The following is a 19,739-nucleotide window of genomic DNA, read 5'->3' as shown; positions in this document are numbered from 1 at the left end:
AGAATAGTAAAAAAGTCATTTGATGGTATTTTCTATTTTAATTATGATCGGTGGTTGCTCTGACACTTGACTACGTATAGTTGCTTCTATTGGTTTCCTTTCCGATTGACATTCTCACAAGTGGAAAGATCATCGTATAGCAAGAGAGTCGTAAATAAAAATAACTCACAATCTACCGATCCAAGAAGCCCATGATCCAAGAGATCCTTTCTATGTAGAAGTTTCATATTTAACTATTTAAGCACCGACGAAAGAGACATTCCTACTATAAGAAATTCAGGACTCCAGAGAGCTACACATGCTTCTGTGCCCGCCTTCGTTTCTCTTCTTTTTGGTTTAAGAGCTGAATGCCAAGATATCAGGACTGGAGTCTAAAGAACATTAGCAAACGAGCATGCCTTTGTCTAGGTCTATAACTTTATATCAGTAAAAACCGATGGCTGGGATGCTTGGAAAGTCTGATACCCTAATACAAACATGGCTAACCAAGATAACACAGGATTTTCACACATGGGAAAGTCTAAGCTTCGGTACCTAGATTTGTACATTGTATATCAAAGCTTGGCATGAGGTTAGCTGCTATTCATCCAATCATTTCTTCATTTGTCTTGTGTAATGTATATGCATGACGCAAAATTACATTACCTATTGGTGAGGCAGGATTAATTAAGCATGTATGCGACATGATCAGAGACTTTAATTAGTGCAAAGTAATATTGATATTGTACAATGAATTCACTTAATATTGATATAAATATATATATATATATATATACGGATTTTCTCAAATGTGGAGGTCCGCACCAATGGTTTTAATGCGGATTTCCATTTTTGAACCACTTTTAGGTCGAATTTCCTCATCTCCACCGTCTAATATCTAGATATTATTGTGCAGATCATCTCTGTAAATTTTCAGCCAATTTGGTGATTGTTAAGGTTCTCAAAATCGAAAAACAAATGGACGGACTGAATTCTGTCAAACATGAACCGTTCATGTTTTTAACAGAAAAACGCAATTTTGAGTGTCGTTAGATCACCAAATTGGCCGAAATTTTACCGAGATGATCTACACAATATTATCTAGATACTAAACGGTGGAGATGAGGAAATTCGACCTAAAAATGATTTAAAAATAGAAATCCGCATTAAAACCATTGGTGCGGACCTCCGCAGCCGAGACGGGCTGTATGTATATATCGTCTTGCAAAATTACATGTCCATTTCTATTCATTTGTGAGTGGTTTTGCAAGACGATATATACATATAAACAAAAAAACCTCCTTTGTCCTCAGCAAAAAAAAAAAACCCCACCAAAACTTTACAATAGTACTTGACTACTTGATTAATAACTGTTCTAGCTGGATAGGAGAAATCATTTGTGAGTGGTGGGTTGTAGGATTACTGGATTGGAAGTTTGGAGGGTTTGGAAATCTTCCATGATTCATAGCGAACTCAATTATTAAATGTCGAGCTGTCTGCTTCTCTAAGAACCTGAAGTGACCTTTCCGAGGGCTTTGTTTCCTGCACCATTACCCTTGTGCTCCGTGTGGCAAACACCGACACCCTCTATCAGCCTACGGAACTGTACATACTTAACGGCACCAAAACCCTAATTGATTGGTTACCCTCTACACACTCATCATGTGCACGCGGCCTGCATAATAAATTTCCAAAACATACTTAAACCCTACTCTACCAACCTCCATTGCTGCATAAAGAGACTAGAGTCTTACAACTCACATTGATCTCTCTCTCCCTCTCCCTCTCCCTCTCCCTCTCCCTCTGTCATTTCTCTCTCTCTCTCTCTCTCTCTCTCTCTCTCTCTCTGCATTACACACTTAGAGAGAGAGAGTTAGGGTTTGATGAAGCCTTCAATTCTGGTGATATATGGAGAGATCTGGATGGAAGCCAAACGATGATCATCATCATATATGCCCAAATTGTCCCCGCTGCGGTTGTTCCAACACCAAGTTTTGCTATTATAACAACTACAGTTTGACTCAGCCTAGGTACTTCTGCAAGGGCTGTAGGAGATACTGGACTAAAGGCGGGTCTCTGAGGAACGTCCCTGTCGGAGGTGGCTGCCGAAAGAACAGAAGAGGGTCAAGGTCCTTAAGGCAATCCACCAACACCACTACGGCTAACGGGAGTAATAATGTTCATAGTGGTACAATTGGGAATAATTCATATGGAATTAGTAGTTCGTTGGCTCCAGATTCTACTAGCTCTGGAGTGTCAAATCAGGATGCACCACCACGTATTGATCTCGCAGTCGTTTATGCAAACTTCTTGAATCAAAAGCCAGATTCCAAAAGTTCAGGATCTGATCAGTTGCCAGAATTTCCTGGTGAATTCAACCCGGGTTTAGATTTTTCAAGCTGCATAGCAAACATGAACATCAATTCAGGCTCAGGCTCAAGTATTCAGTTGATGGAAGAAAATAGTCTCATATGTCACGGTACTGTTTCTGAAAATTGTGGAACCCTCAGTGACCACATGTACTTTGGTGGGGTAGACCCATTAATCGATCATCATCAGAAGCATCAAGATCATAGTTGTGATCTAGTACAATATGCAAACGGCACTCATGAACCTAATGATTTTGGGTTGCCACCATTGCCAGACCAAGAGGTATTGTGGTCGAGTTCTGACGATCAAATGCTGGTTAGTCCTATCATGCAACCGTCATCCGTGCTCGAATCAGAAGCTCATGATTCGAACCTATTAAATTGGAGCCCCTTATTTGATTTACCTTGTAATGGAACTTTCTCCGGGACATGATCGATCATTGATTTACCTTGTATTATTCTTCATCAAATCTTGTTTTGATCATATTACTCAAAAAATATTTACTCGTATATAGAGAAGATTTTGGAAAGTGAAAATTATTACCATGCATAAATTAAATAATATATAAATGTCCCTCTTATGTACTATTTATCTTCTTCTTCTTTTTTTAAGTAGAGCGGAAACGGTAGCCCCTAAGCCATTAACATTACTAAAATCACAAAATACAAAGGGGACATAGAGTCTTAACCCCAAATGACAGCAATTCAACATAGAAAACCCTAAGATCACAGTAGAAATCTCAACTAAATAACTGATGTATTTCATCAAACACCAACTAGCAAATAGTGCAATATTGATAACTCCATTTGCTATACAAATTTGGTGACATATTGAAAAGATACCGCTCACTCGAAGCTATAAATTTCTACTTCACCTAGTTGTCATCGAACATACAATTCGGCAACCCTAGATTTCATCTTACCATTAGGAGGCAACGACCAATTGACAATGCAAAGTACTCGCCACCATCCTAGGAATAACACGGACGCAATGTTCTCAATCCGAGACAACGCTCACCCCTACTTCTTGAGGAGTTGAAATAAACAAAAGCAATAAAAGGAAAATTACATAAAACATAAACAATATATGGAACTTGAACAACGATCCAAGCTCTGTTTATTTGCAATCAAATCCCAACCGAAGTCTGTGCTGGAACAACCCACATACGGTGGACATCATCCCGACATTCATCATCTACTATGAAATTAACCTTAAAAAGAAAAGCAGAAGCTAAAACACAAGCCCAGATTGAGCCAAAAAAACAAGGCCCAAACCCAGAAGATGAAAGAAACCACCTCCGTCGGCGAAGCCAAGGCTACCGTTGCCCTTGCCCGCATGATTCCCGAATTTTCACCAAGACTCGAGTCCTCTTTAAGATCCACCTTGCTACTAGAGAAAAAAAATTTGCCGATCACCATACTTTGCCCACTAAAATGCTCACTCTCTTTATCTATTGACACATGTCCTCTTTGTTAACCATAGTTAAATAATTAACAAAATAAATTTCTGGAAATTACAAATCATTCTCAGTTCTCATTATCTCTCTCTCCTAGTCTCCTTGCATCCTTAATCTCTGTCACTATAGGTATTTTGTCATGACACTCTTTTCTCATAATAAATAATAGTTTCTTCACAATCAATAATCAAACTTTGATATTAAATTAACTCTAACTCAGCCTAAATCGATCGCCTTAATTAACAACATATATACTTCCCAACAAAGACTTAATTCCTCTCCAAAATCACATCTCTTGCTATCACACCTCACACCTCGAACCCAAATCCTCACTGCAACCTTATTCAAAAGACCAAAACCCTCACCAAATTATGACCACCAGTGGAGTGAGTGAACATAATCATTAGAGGTTTGAGCGGGTTCACGAGGGAAGAGAAATACTTACAGAGGTTCATGAGAGGAGAAAAGAGTTCAAATATTGTTCATCTGGGTTCATTAACCCATAAATTTGTTTTTATATAAATAAAATAAAAATAGAGATTAAGTTTAAATTAAATCATAAGAAATTATAATTTTATTATGATAAGTTTATATAAATTGTTAACCATGGTTATACCATAGTTGAAAAATGACACATGTCATTTATTTGTGAGATGGGCATGAGGTAGGCAACTTATGGGTGGTTAGCAAATTTGCTTCATTGCCACTAGGCTGGATCAGAAGGTCTTCATTAGACCCAGCACCCCCCAAATTAAAGAGAGCCTAAGCGTCGATCCGACTCCAACCATTCAACACGGGCAACACAACCGCTCTCGACAACAACCGTGATCTCTCCCACTCCTTCTATGCAATCTCTCCCACATATTCGAAGACTACCACAGCTTAGTTCCACCCCACAAGCACAGGGATATAAATTAAGTCATGTCGGACAACGGCAATAAAACTCGCCGCCGAACAAGGTGAGGAGAAAATATTTTTCTAACCCTAGGAACTGACACCAAGTTTAGACCATACAAATCTCTATATTTAATGGAATAACTTTTTATCTTTGGTTCATATATAATTTTTTTAATGGAATCTCTGGTCCATAATTAGATACGTTGATTTTGTTTATTTTGTTTATTCCCTTCAAAGACTGGGACATTTTTTTAGGATGTAAATAAATTCATTCAAGAGCCAAGGAGGCCAAATACTTTACACATCCAACCGCTACCACATCACGATAGACAAGTATTTATGGTATGAGCCGCTACCACATCATGACAGGCACGAATGGAACTCAAAACCAAAGGGACACGTAGTAAGCACCATATTTTAGCAATGAAGCACGACGCCTAAAAATCTATGATCAAAACATGGGAAGCCAAAGACCCATTACAGGCCAAAAGAAAAAGAAAACAAAAATGAAAGCTAGAAAACGAAATAAAAACCAAAACAACACAACGAAAGACAAAACAAAGAGGGAAAAATTAAACTTTCTCCTTACCCATAGAGCTAGGGCTTGGAGTATTCACTGACACCTGATAACTCAAAACCAAAGACCCTAACGACATCTTGTCGGTTTTAGGCTTCTTATTTTGACTTCCAATAGGATGCCCTAGCTTAGCAGTCCCTGAACTCTTCACCCTCTCCCCTTTCGGCGGCAAAATCAGCCTCCCTCTTTTCAAATTCGGAAGTGTCACCACCCTTCCAAATGACTTCAAGAGCCCAGTGAAAGACTTAATGGTAGAAGCTTCTGACCTAGACACCGGTCCAACATCACTTGATTAAATACACGGCCCAACAGCCACAAGATCAGCAACAGTAATTGGCCCAAGATCTGATATTGGCCCAACAGTCTTGCATTCCGCTCTAGACCTAATAGAAGTCCCGGTCAAACTCAACCTATCTTGACCCTCATCCAACTCAGTCAACCCCCATTTTGAATTAAGGTTTCCCGCCTGAAATTTCGGAGAAGGAGCCGAGCGCAGAACCGGCACCGCCAACTGCACAGATGCTCCAACCTTTGCTTCCGGCTATGCACCTTCCACAACCCCCAGCGTCGTGTTCTCCTTTAAAAACTCAGCCTTCGCCACTGCCGAACTCTCAGCCATCTCCACCACTCACAAGCCTCGATCACAAATCCCTCCACCATGTCCAAACAATCCGCAATCCTGACATAACCCTTTGCATTTTTCATACATAAACTCCAAATCCACTGCTACCACCTCTGCAAACTGCCGAAACAGGTTTTGACGACGAACATCATGTAGCACACGAATTCGTTGAACATGAGTATGGCGCTTCAAAGCAGTTTGATCCGGCTTCACGAAACGACCAAGCAAATTCCCAATATAGGCCAAAGATCGTTCATTCCGGCTAGGTTCAAAGACTGGGACATTAATCTGTGAATGCCCCTATTAATTTCTCTGGCCGAAAATTAAAAACCCTAATCACATATTGATTCATCGCTCATATTAGCTAAAATCCGCAATACATTTATAGTATATGTTTGTATGGATTAACCTAATTACCACTACATTCCAATTGTTCGCATTGTAACCCAATACAGATCATTCAGTACGTCTGTCACTATGTCCACATTTTACATATATACGTTTTGAAGGTCTGTTGGGTCAAACATTGTCATAGTCACGGATTTTTTTGAAGCCTAGGGTTTGCAGCAAGGGTGGACTCACGTGGGGGCAAGTGGTGGCAGCTGACCCCACTCAGTTTTTGACACTTAGTTTTTTTTTTTAAATCAATGTACAAGGCATATATATAACTTGTCGTTGTATGATATTATTCATAATTTGGTGTGTATAGTTGTTGATTGCTCACTTCTTATCTTCATACTTCTAATAATTGGTTCAGAAGTTTTGAAAATTATAATATAGGTTGGTATTAGGATTTTAGCTTTAGTTTCTGTTGTATTTTGTTTTCTTCATCAAAACTAAACAGTCTTCTGCTCCTACCTCATTTTACTAAATTTTCTGTCCAATCCTCTTTTATCAACAACTAAATCTTGTATATACTAGAACCCTCCATAATTTTTTTTCCGCTTGGCGCAAATTAAACTATTTATTTGCCCCCACTTATGGATTGTTCTACGTCCACCACTCAGAACCTACGTTTTTGATATATTCCGTAGTCCTCAGTGTTTAACACGTGTCACTGTTGGAGTTGTTTGAAATCGAATCGGTCCATGGACAAATTAGAACCCACGAAAGAAGCTTCTGCCATTCACTGAGAATAGTCTACTGTTGAAAAGAATTTGCTGATGGTTCATATATAACAGAAATCCACACAAAAGAAACCTGCAGAATCTTTTATGTTTTCTTGGTCTTTTTCTGAAGGGGTTGTAATCGAATTAATTAATTGTGATCAAGAGATTAATTGTACAATTTAGACTGTTGAATTGATAACTTTATACTAAGTTACCAACTACTGCTACGTTGAAGTTCAACTACTTAATGCCTTTCCATCGAGACGATTAGTATCGAAAACTACCCGGCCGTCAATAATGAAAGAAATCAATTCTTGTCAAGATCATATCAAGGACTCCAATAGGATTGATATAGTCCAAGTGATTCCCTCTGCCCATTTTTTGAAAAAGATATATGATAGTATAATACAAAGCTTCTCTATGCGCCGTACGTTATTATTTGTCTTTTGGATGAGAAGCTAGGAAACTTTCTGAAAACTAATTCAAATCAAGGATAAATCGAAATCATGCTCAAGTTTTCGAAGAACTGATCCAGCAAAAAGCAGCTAGCTAGGTACGTAGCTCGATTCAAACTTATGTATACGTAGTCTACTATCTAGTCTTGATATTATTTCTGAAGTTAGTAATCGGTTAATTGGAACTTGGAGTGAGTCCCTCGTTAATCTAATTAATAAATGGAAGAGTACGTATGTGTAGCTAGTACTGGTGAAAGGCCTGGCTTAGCATATTTTAGGGGATTGCGTAGCTGAAATTGAGTGCGACTCTTGATCCCAGAAACGCTCATGATCCTAGAATAACTAACTTCCATGCCCTTTGATTATATATCTACTCCACTGACAAATGTCTAGTATGAAGTGCCTACAATTAAACTACAAAGTTAACCTCGTCAAATGAATGATACGTACCAGCTGCAGTTTATCGATCAGATACAAACTTGATATCGATCAGATTATTCAAAATTTTTTGATCATATTGGGAAATGCAGTTATAAAAATGTATTTGCAAATACAGATGATTATTAAAAAAAGAACGCACTAAAATTAATGCCAGCTGAAACATGTACCGAGATGGTTATTGACATGCCCCCAGCCACTTGCATCAAATGAACAACTGAATGTGGTTGTATTACGGGTGAAGTCCTGTGGTTGTAACGGGTTCCTCACACTCGTTACATGTCCTGTCTTCAAGTCTATTCACTTCCGAGTTCCTGCAGAAGGGGGTAAACTCGATCAAGTCACAGGTCAAGGCCGAAAGCGTCTCGCATATGACTCTTCAATGCTTAAACTATCGTACATCGTGAGTAATTATGTTGAGAGTTAAGAACATAAGAACATATTCCCTAGTTTAGAAAGTTGTCCCTGCTTTACTGGCTTCATGTGGTGGCGCTAGTCAGCTCACAACAACATGGAACTGAACATTGCCCAAGGCAGTGGGAAGTGTCCCAAGAACCCACCTTTAATTAAGGTGGTGCTAGCTGAAGGTCACTGGCTGAAGTCTGAGAATGATCTGTCACCACCCAGCTTGGCCTTTAGTGACCGGTAGGGGAACAAGCACTCCGGCGTTTCTAGCACCGCAGATGGGAGGTGAAAACAGGTTGCAAGTTAAGCATGTATTACACTCACCAATGCTTAAACTATCGTACGTCGCAACACCAAATTAATTATTGAATCTGTTAATCCACAAGTTTTGTAATTCAATAGCAATCACATAGTAAAACAAAAAAAAAGGATATAATAGTACGTATCAATATTAAAGAAAACAAAATCAAATATGCTTCTTCCTTTCAACAACCAAAGACCTTAATTAGATTTTCAGATTTTATGAAATAATAACAATTAAGGATAAGAGAGCCAAAAGTTCTGCATTTCTTTCAGTCCAACATTAACAAATTAAAATCTTTTTCTTTTTTAAAAGAAAGACAGACTAAGCGCGTAGACCCTTGGGCTTTGGACCGTTTACCCTTAGGCTTGACTAGACAGCCGTGGTTAAAAGTTTGATGCACCAACAATGTAAGCTTTAGACCTTAGGTTTTGAACATGTATTCAACTATTATTGAAGCGGCCTACGTACTAGGGGTGACACTTTTGAACCGAAAATTTGAGAACCGAGCCGAAAAAACCAAGCCGAAGTCGAAAAACTGAACTGGCTATAAAACCGAACCGAAAAAAAAAACAAAAAAAACAGAAAAAAATCAAACTGATCCGGTTCGGTTTCCCCAAACCGAACCGAACTGAGAAAAAAGAAAACGGCGTCGTTTTGCCAAAATATACATATCGCCAAAAAACCCTACGTCTTTGTCGCCTCAAAGTCTCAGACCCTCAATGCCTCACTCACTCACTCAGCCTCAAAGGCTCAAACCTGCGACGGCAGCGACGCCTCACTCCCTCCCCCACTCTCTCAGTCCCCGACGGGGCCGCCTTTTGCTCTGGAACCCGATGTTACGGCCTCAATCTGCAACCTGACGCCTCACTCACTCCCCGATGCCGACGCTATCTACTCCCCGATGTCGCTGAGTCTCTCTCCCACCCGTCGCGACCTTTTCCTCCCACCCACCACATCTCTCTGCTACCCGGCGCCGCCGAGGCGCCGACTCTCTCTCTAGTGATCATTTGAAATCAAATTTCAACTCTTTCTGCTACTTGTAATCTCCTTGCTACTGCTACTCCTAAAACTCCTAACTCCTAACTCCTTTGGTGTTTGTGGATTGTTTGTGTGTAATTTATAATTTTCAATTTGAAAACCGAGCCGAGGTGGGTTTATCTCTGTACGTACTAAAGTTTGGATCTTTTTTAGTTTACTCAATTGGATTCTGAAGGTTGTAGAGTTTGTGATGATTAGTGGTGTTTGTGTTGTATGGAGTAATCGAAATGGAGGTAATGGGTTTAAAGTTTGGGGCTTTCTTCGTAGTTGGACTGTTTATAGTTTTGGTTTCATCATAAATTTCAAAACTTTATGTGATAAGTGCTGTTGTTTGGGTTTCTGAGTTCTGAGATTTTTGCTTTGTTAATAATTTGGAGCATTTAAAGTTTTCATTCTCGGAATTGGGTTCGGGTTTGTGAACATAAAGTTGAGGGCTTTAGGAACTTATTGCAGGTCAGTAGGCTAATGGATTTGATAGTGCAGTCTCTACAGCCACACTGAGGTGTTCCTTTAGGACATGGTTAGATAAGTACAATATATAATACAATTCGAATCTGACCCAGAGAATGGGACTAGTATGTGCATTATGTTCTGTGTTTATATGCCGAGTTTGTTTTGTTATGGTGTTTCAGTATTGTAAGTGATGCTTTGGACAAGTTGAGATTTTGAAGTATGACCGAGCCCTCGCTGCTTGGAGATGCTGGTGAGCTACAGAGATACACATCAAACCCAACCCAGAGAATGGGACTATTATCATATATCTTGTATGTTGCTTCTATTTTATTTTGTTTCAGAACAACTTATTAGCTTGATTCAATAGTTGATGTTAGTTATGAATTCATGCTTGTTTATTTAGGTCCCCATGGTTTAGTATACAGGGTTGCCGAACAATCTTCATATTTAACCAATTGTTCTTGTTTCAATTTTTCCTTCTTCATATATGTATTTGGGGAAAGCCAATTGCTATAGAAGTCTATTTTTACTGTAGATTATAGTTGAGAGCTTCAGATCTTTGCTTCTGTTAAACTGACTATATACCCCAGTTTTCTTTCTTGTATTAATTCAAGTTTGTTATTCTGGTAACGTCACTTTAATTAGAATATTACTGTGTTTAACATGCATACATAATTGTTGGTTTGCTGAATTGGTTTTGCTACTATGAACAAAGTGATAATCGTTGAGTATTTAAAATGCTACTGTGACTTTTGTAGGATAAGATTCAGAGCGTTGTAGCATAGTAGTCTAACACTACTTTGAAGAGGAAAGCAACATTTCATAATTAAGAGATTGAAGAGGAAAACATCCTCTACTAGTACTCCTGGTTGTGCTACTATTTTAACTTGAAATGTAATCTAACTTGGAATTTAGAGGCTCTATAATCCCGTTTGTAATTGTTATGCTTACAAATTTGTTTTAACATAAATATATATATATATAAGAAAAACCGGAAAAAAACTGAAAAACAAAACAGAACTGATTTTGATCAGTTCAGTTTCAGTTTTAGCAATAGGAAAACTGCAAACTAAACTGAAAATAAAATTAAGTTCAGTTTTCAGTTTTAGTTCAAAACTGAACCGAATGAACCGAGTGACACCCATACTTCGTACGAAGTAAGTAAGTGTAATTGGTTGTTAATAGAAAATCAAAACAATACATATCTAAAGATAAAATGTTTCATTACCAAAAAAAAAAGATAAATGTTTTAGACAAAAAGATGTCAGATTTGTTTTTTGATATATAGTCAAAAATCACATTTCACAGCCACTACGATGTCTGCTGTGACTAGTTGGCGGGTGAAGTATTTAGGGCTGTCATTGTGAGAAATTTAAACCACATGACTTGTCACTTATATATGCATTCATATCTAATTTCATTCTAATTGCACATTGTGTGGTTGGTGATATACATTTTGTAAACAAACAAAAAAAACAGAAAATGTATTTTTTAAAGAGAATAAATAAAATGAGAGGAAAGCTATCATCCTTGCAGTCCAATGCATCAGTAGACTTGCTTAATGCATGTATACATTGTACATATATATAGGACTTGGTACAACAGTAGACTTTTATGTATTTAATACTTCGTTTATAGGTTTGATAACCTTCTACGCTGTCGATCATATCGATCGTGTTGGGTAACCGACTTGAAAAAATTCCATGGGATACGAGTCCTCAACTCCTCATAAATAAGTTGCAAATGCTGACTGGTATTCTAATTGGTGTTGATGAGGAATAATTAAGTAATCGACTATGACTCGAGTGGATAGGATATGAAGGACAGGCCATGCATAAATTATATTAACATTTGATGTCAGGAACCCTTGATTTCATTAATGTCTAATATTATACGGAGTATATATATTCATGTTGAACTATTGGTATCACGTAGAAATATTGTCGGATTTCATGAAGAAGTACTCGGAATGGTGCCATGTGTTGCATTACCATTTGCCAGCTGTGTCTTGCGAGTCTGGAGAGCTTCCTTTTTGTCAACTACCTAGCTCCCATTCCGGCGCCGACGACTGGCATGAATTGCATGCATGTATTTTACGGGTTTACTTGACATTATCATTAGAAAGTATAGAAACGGTTTTGCGTGTAGCTCTTTTTCAAGAGTATATCGCATATACAGATGCTATTAATTTTCCACCCAAGCGGTTATCTACTATTCCTCGCTTGGACAGTTAAATTAGCAACCTTTTATAAGACTATATATTATATATTGATCTGCATCTTAAGACCTATTTTTATCAGGTATATAACTTAGTTAGTACAACTAAGTCTGGCATGGTCGAATTCATAATCTTCCACTTATACAGGGAGAGCTGTGCCATTAGATGGACCAAATGAGACTGAACAAGCAACCACATGTCAATACAAGTATATATAATGCTATGAAATCAAATAAATAATAAAAATAATAATAATAAAGTGATGCTTGCGGCTTGCCAGAACAGTTTCCATAAATGGGAAGGAATAAAATATAAATGGAATGGGGTGACTATTTTTATGCATGTCTTTGGATCTTTGACGGTTCACTTAATTATTCAACATGAAAATTACACTATTTCGTAAGTTACAACAGTCCAGTAATGACCAAAAAATCAAATTTCCCATCAATAAAACAAGCATACTTATGATGGTTTGTTTGATAAAGCTCAAAGTATATTAGCTAGTTGGAAAAGTAACGCTCTCAGCCTTGTTGGTAGACTCACAAAAACAAGCATACTTATGTCATCCCAATTTATGTCATGCAGACTACTAGATTTCCCATCAGTTTTTGTGAGAAGATAGATAAATTAAATCGAGATTTCCTATGGGGGGACACTGAGGCTAAGAAGAAGGTTCACGTAGTCAATTGGGATATTGTTTGTAAACCTAAGTCCATTGGGGGTCTTGGTATTAAGAAAACTTCTGAGATGAATCAAGCAATGTTTGCTAAGGTCAGTTGGAGATTTCTGCAAAAGGATGCTGGTCTGTGAGCTAATATGCTTCAGAAGAAATATTTAAAGGATATGGACATCACTGATCATGATTTTTGTGCTCTTCTGATTGCTCTTCAGTTTGGAGAAGTATTTCTCATGGTGCTCATTTATTTAGGAAAATGTTAAGTGGAGAGTGGAGAATGGTAAAAAGATTAATTTTTGGCATGATGTGTGGGTTGGTTCTCTACCTCTTATTGATTGTGCTCTTTCCTATGCTCATATTGATCATAATGCTCTGGTTTGTGACTTCTGATGTGATTATGGGTGGAATATTCAGCTCTTAAATTTTGTGCTCCCTTCTTATGTTCTTCTTCAAATTGTTAATGTTCCAAGTGGTTTTTGTGATGATGTTGCTGACCGACTTATTTGGAGACCTACTTCTAATGACTATTTTGAGATAAATTGCGCTCAAAACCCTCTGTGGAGACTTGTTTGGAAAAGGTGAGTTGTCCTCCCAAGCTGAAAACTTTTCTTTAGTCTGTGATTCACAAGAAAATTTTAACTAATGTTTAAAGAGCTAGAAGAAGGTTTACTACAAGTGCTACATGTCCTATTTGTAACTCTGCAGATGAAAGTCTCATTCACCTTTTTAGAGATTGTTGCAGATCTAAGGCTATTTAGAATGGTATGAGTCCTCCTGTTTCAATTGCTAATTCATTCTCTCTTGATTGGAATGGTTGGTTGGTGGCTCAGCTTCAATGCCATCTTAAAATCAAGAATAACATTCGGCTGGTGCAATATTTTTGTCTTTATTTGCTGGTTTATATGGAAGTGGAGAAACAAATGTGTTTTTGATACCTCTTTTATCATGCATGTTTACACTGCTAAAATCATTTGGGATTATGCTGAAGAGTGGAGTTGCATATTAATGGCACTAGAAATTCTAACTCTGGGAAAATTGGTGTTGGAGGGGTGATTAGATATCAACATGGGCAATGGATTCATGGTTTTCAAATAAACTTGGGGATTGAGGAGATTTTGGATGCTGAGGCTTGGGGTTTATTTTTTTGTCTGAAACTCTTTGCCAAACATTACAGTGGAAATGTTGAAATTGAGTCTGACTCTACTATTCTTATCCAACTTATGCGAAGGGATAACACTTTTATGCATCCTCTTGGGTCTCTGCTTGCTAATTGTGCTTCTATGATTTCCAAACTACAGAATGTGAAGCTCTCTCATATTTTTAGAGAATGTAACATGGTTGCTGATGCCTTGGCCAAACACAGTATTTCTCATGAGTTGAGGCTGATTGAGTTTGTTGATCCTCCTGTACATGTTGTGTGGGCTTTCTTGGACAATCTAGCCAGTGTTTCTAGATGTAGGCGCACATGAACCTGATTTAATATTTAGTCTCTGTGTTTTTTGTTTCTGGACCTTTTAGGTCACATTTGTAACCAAAAAAATAAAAATAAAAATAAATAAAATAAACATCTTTCCCAAACCTTTCGGTTTTCCTGAAAAATGGAGAAGCATCAGCGCCACTAAGTATGTGATTCAGCCATTCAGGGGGTTAAATAAGTAGACACAATGCAACTATCTCCGGCCTTTCGCTTTTCTTATTTTTTTTGAGAAATTTTCAGTAATGTACACGAACTGTCCTCCATTGATAATTATAATTGCTTAACTTTTATAAGTACAACATAAGTGCATGAAGTATTAATTTTGAACCAACTTTCGTACATCCCATTAATTCACTGTTGCAAGCCATGCCATTATAGTAAAGATGAAGGGTAGAATGATATTTGCAAAATCTTAACCTTATCAAATGCACACTCACTCATTCGAGTCATTTCACTCGGCCTCCGCATGTTCTCCATTTCAAATTCACCTTCACCTCTCTATAGATTTATGGCAATAGATTATACTCACCTTTACTTAACAATGGGCCTTTTATGGCTGCCAATGAAGCTAATGTTGAGCAAGACCCCTAGAAAACCCAGCCAACACTCCATATTCGCACATATCATCTTCACCAGATCGCAGCCATGTCAGGAGTCGGACCAATCTCACAGGACTTGGGGGACCCGTCATCATAAGGAAGAAGGCCCCAACGCCGCCGCCAAAAAGAACAAGAAAGTTGTCAATGCTGCTCGCGAGTTCCAAGTGAGCCCTAAGAGCATCTCCCACCATAAGGCAAAATTGGTAAGGTATAAGAGATATATGGCTTACCACTTTGGCATATTCCTTAGTATCTTTTATACCTTTGGTTTATGTGTTCCCACCATAAGGTATAAATGGTAAGGTATACATAAAGTTTTGGGTTTGCAATGACTATTATTTATGTAAGAGGTGACGATGATCTTCTAGAGTACTGAATTCGGTGATTAGTGACTTCTCTTAATATTTATGCATTATTTAGTTATTTTACTTTTATGCATCAATGTGCATGGTACTTTTTCCGAGTTTGGAGGTCATCTTCAAGATTTTAAACAGACCGTTAATTATCGTAATAAATCATAGTAATTATTATGCATTAAAATAATTTAGCCCTGATCATATTCAATATTAGGCTCATATGAAAGAGCTCATTGTGAGATCCGTGATGGTATAGTCGTTATTTGTAAAAAAATATAAACACGATGTTTATGGAGAAAATTAAAATGTAACTAAAACTAAAAGGGATATAATATGAATATTAAAAATGTAAGGAGGATAAATTAGGAAGAAAATGACAAAATAATAAAATAAGAATCTCATTTACCTTACCAAATGGTATGCTATCTATGGCCTTCAACTGTTCACATAAGAAAAAAAAATTCGGGAAGTGGGAGATGGCTTATGGTGGGAGTTGATGGTAAGCTATATTGAGGGTTTTACCTTATGGTGGGAGATGATCTAAAGCTGAAGAAAGCTATTATGCAAGCTCGTACAAATGAGAAGCTTACTTAGGCTCAGCTTGCTAAAATTATCAATGAGAAGCCTCAAGTGATCCAAGAGTATGAATTTGGGAAAGCTATTCTAAACAGTGATGGATCTAGGAATTGAAACCGAGTGAGACTTAGAATTTACACTATAAAAAATATTTTGATGGTGCGAGCAATATATACATTGAAAATAAGCTAAATAATAATTCTAATATTTCACAAAATAAGATACATAATCATCTTAATGTAATTCAAAATATATAGGTGTAAACCAAAGAGTTTTGTTGTATACGGTAGGAAACCAATAACATGTTATTTCACAGAAATTTGACACCAAAGTGAGCCAACTGTAAACTATATATTCTCCCTAACTTTACTTCGACAATATTTGAACAAGCTTGAATACTTACAATTGTCTTATGACAAATTCGATAATAAAAATAAGAATGTGAGAGATTGAGAATGGTTAATCACTTAATCTTGGGTGGAGACCGTGGGGTACGAGTGACTTGCCAAGAGTAAACTTGGTACTTTTTCCTGGTTTTGGAGAGCAGACATGCATATATAAGAGATTTGCTTTCGTACGTTGGAAGAACGCATGTCCCTTGTTTAGATCAACTTTAAAGTACTACTAATCAACTTGGTCTCTATTAAATCAATAATTCTTATGATGTTATAACAACAATCATATCTACTATACATGTTTTTTTTTCCTCCTAGATTTGGGTGGGACTTGAGTCCCAGTGTCCTTGGTTGTGGTTCCGCCCCTGATTCCAATCAACATGTAATTGGCAAGTTAGAGAGAAACTGCGTAGAAAGAAAAAATGAATTCTGGAAAGAGATGGAGGATGCTCGGCTATTAAGTCTGAACAGACCTAATTGCCTTTTGCAAATATGCCAGATGATGTTGAGTTAATGGTGAGTTAATGGAGATGTACGAAAACTAGTTAATTAGGATTCAATAGTTGATGTACTTAAGTTGTAGTTATGAAAGTTGAGCAACCATATTTATGAGTGGAGAAAAATTCATGTACCATTTTTGAAAATTTCTCTTTTTTTTTTGAACGGTGAAAGGGTTATTGAATCTGTTGCATTTACAAGTAATCACATCGATCAATTGTTATGACAAATTTTATGTGGTGTTGGTTAATTACCTACAGTATATATGTCAAGATCTATTTTACTTTCTTTCGGTGCTAATGCTAAAGAGGAAGATAATTGTAAAATATGGAACTTAAGAATCCCAGTCCACAAAGATGTGCAAATTGATTGTATAATGCACTTCCAAGAAGAAGGTAGACTTTTTAATATACCTGACAGTTGGCTGGCTGGCTACTGGCTGTTAAGGGAAGTCCACATAGATATAGACTCGAGAAGTACATCGCCTAACTAACCTACCTTGTTCTTTCCTTTCTAGGAGCTGCTGGTACAATTTGGACCATTTCTCAACCAACTTGCAAGAACAAGATCAAGACTACCCAGAATTTCCAAACAACTTGCATGCTTTCATTTATGATCTCTGCTCTCCTAGAAATTTCCAGATCTGCCAAGGCCCTTCATTTCGATCTGTATATCAACGATATGGCCATAATGTTATTAGATGGCCGGATGGATGCACCAGAAAATATGACTTTACTAAAGTGGATTGATTCGACTTTACGAAGTGAAACTATTAGTTTTGAACGTTAACCTTTAGACTATGCATAAATTAATTAACATATATCAAAACAATTTACTTGATACTTGTACACGATTTGCATATGATTGCATGAAACTCGAAGATCATGAGCTAGCGGCAAGAATCAAAGAAAGAAAGATCGATGCTAATCAATTAAGAAGGGTAAGCCCGTAAGGGTCCTGTCATCGATTACTAATCTACTGAATCGGCCGAAACAACTGGTATGAGCACACTTGTAGAGGTATATTTGATATTTCATGATGATTAATTCATATAATCGTATCAATCAATTTTGTACACAAAAAGTAAAGAAGTTGCTAACATGAGAAACTAAATTGATCCTAATTTCTTGTTTGAAAATATTAAGAAGGATAAGAAGAAATCAAATTGTTCGGTATACAGGGGGAGCTCCTCCATGTCTTTGCATGCATTTTCAAGATCTCTAGAGCCTTTTCCTTGGTCTTGCTCCCACTATCCACTTGGAGCACTAAGCAAAGCTTTGCAACCACACCCAGCTGCAACATGTCTTGCAAAACACTGGCCGTGGCGGAGAACTTGCAAACCGAGAACAGAACCCGAACCGCCCTCTCGCTCGCTACCTTAGAAATCCTCATTATTTTCTTTGAGACCACTGCAAGCCCAGCCCCGTGCTTGAGAAGCTCGGCTCGCCCCTCGGCCGAGCTACAGGCCATGTCGAGCACCATCATTGCCATCTCGTGAGTCCTTCTGTCCGGAGAAGCATCCAAAAGAAGATCGATCAAGACATTAACGGCTCCGGCTTCGACGGCTTTGATTCGGTTTCTCCCCCAAGGACAGACCTTGATCAACAGTTGCAATGTGGCTTTTGAGGCTTGTGGGGAAATCTGATCTCTCAATACCTGAACTACTTCGGAGAAGAACTCAGGTCTCAAGTTGATCATCTTCATTGTGTCGGCGACTTCGAACATCGATCTCAGCATCATCACGGCGTAAGCTCTCGACTCGTAAGTACCTCTTTGGATGAGCTTTATTAATGACTCGATGAGCTCGCTCTCTTTGCCTTGAAGACTCTGGAGTGCGGATTCCGAGACTTGGAGATTGTATAGGACGCTCAGTGCTTCTGCCTGCTGTTCAGTATCTCCTTTAAGAAGTACCGAAGCCAAAAACTCAACTGCGCCGACGGATTCCATACATCTTTTGTTGGCCTCGCTCTCTGAGGCGATGGATCTAAGCTTGTGGAGGCAGTTTGTGATGGACTGTGGCGACTTTGCGGCGTCATTCAACAGCTTGGAGATTTGAGCTTTGCTGGCGGGAGGCTTTGGAGTTGGAATTCTTTCGATACCGTGAGAAGCGTTGAGTGTGCACCAAGCTTGGAGCAACCTCCGGAGAGTGTGGTTGGGGGTTAAGTCGGGATCGGAAACTTCTTGATTCGTTACTGGGCAGGTCTTGTTCTTGCTCGAGAACAGCCACTTCTCGATGCTCTCCCTGTCGTAGGTTATCCCCGTCGAGATAGTCACCGGATCTTTCATTATTTGCAGAGAAATTGGACAGATGAAGAACGATGGAACGTCGATTTCTTCCATTTGTGAGAGAAGAGAGAAAACTTTTGTTGTAGTTATCGCTAAAGCTGTTGGTTAACGTTGGTTGGAGATGTTGTGAATGGAGTTGAATATGGTATATATAGGTGAGCTGAAGACTGGGATTCTTGAAATAAAATAAAGTCAAAACACGGGGTATTCGAGAGCGTTGAGAGACAGAGTAGAGGAGGATATATGAAGACTTTTCTATAAGCCTCTAACAGGTCATTATGAGCGTTGAAAGGCTCAAGATTGACGAACTTTACCAGGTCATTATTTCCTATGCATACATAACATATATATATTATGCATGATTATATTTAAAGGGCACCACAATATGAATTGAATTCGATCGCATAAAACCCTACCCCTTTGACTTTCTCTATGTAGAAAACTTAACCTAGTGCCTTCTCTTTTTATGGGTCTCTCTCTCTCTCTCTCTCTCTCTCTCTCTCTCTCTCTCTCTCTAACAAGTGGTTTTTACGAATTCTAATGCCGACAAAGTGT

General features: G+C 38.1%; 2 protein-coding genes across 2 annotated transcripts; one reads left to right on the top strand and one right to left on the bottom strand.

The window, feature by feature from the left end:
• The first annotated feature begins 1,887 nt into the window (after positions 1–1,887).
• LOC126796906 (dof zinc finger protein DOF3.5) lies at positions 1,888–2,781 on the top strand. The gene has a single exon (XM_050523618.1). The coding sequence runs from the start codon at positions 1,888–1,890 to the stop codon at positions 2,779–2,781; it is 894 nt and encodes a 297-aa protein (XP_050379575.1).
• Positions 2,782–17,900: 15,119 nt separating this feature from the next.
• On the bottom strand, positions 17,901–19,290 carry LOC126799112 (E3 ubiquitin-protein ligase PUB23-like). Its single transcript, XM_050526235.1, has one exon. It carries the CDS (start codon positions 19,236–19,238, stop codon positions 18,039–18,041), a length of 1,200 nt encoding a protein of 399 aa, XP_050382192.1. The 5' UTR covers positions 19,239–19,290; the 3' UTR covers positions 17,901–18,038.
• Between the last annotated feature and the right edge of the window lie 449 nt (positions 19,291–19,739).

This window comes from Argentina anserina, chromosome 6 (assembly GCF_933775445.1).
Source record: "Argentina anserina chromosome 6, drPotAnse1.1, whole genome shotgun sequence".
NCBI lineage: Eukaryota > Viridiplantae > Streptophyta > Magnoliopsida > Rosales > Rosaceae > Argentina > Argentina anserina.
Note: the sequence above shows the minus strand (reverse complement) of the source record. Positions and strands in the feature narration are given on the sequence as shown.

Excerpts from the sequence above, each read along its gene's own strand:
- LOC126796906 (XM_050523618.1), top strand. The coding sequence starts at position 1,888 with ATGGAGAGATCTGGATGGAAGCCAAACGATGATCATCATCATATATGC.
- LOC126799112 (XM_050526235.1), bottom strand. The coding sequence starts at position 19,238 with ATGGAAGAAATCGACGTTCCATCGTTCTTCATCTGTCCAATTTCTCTG.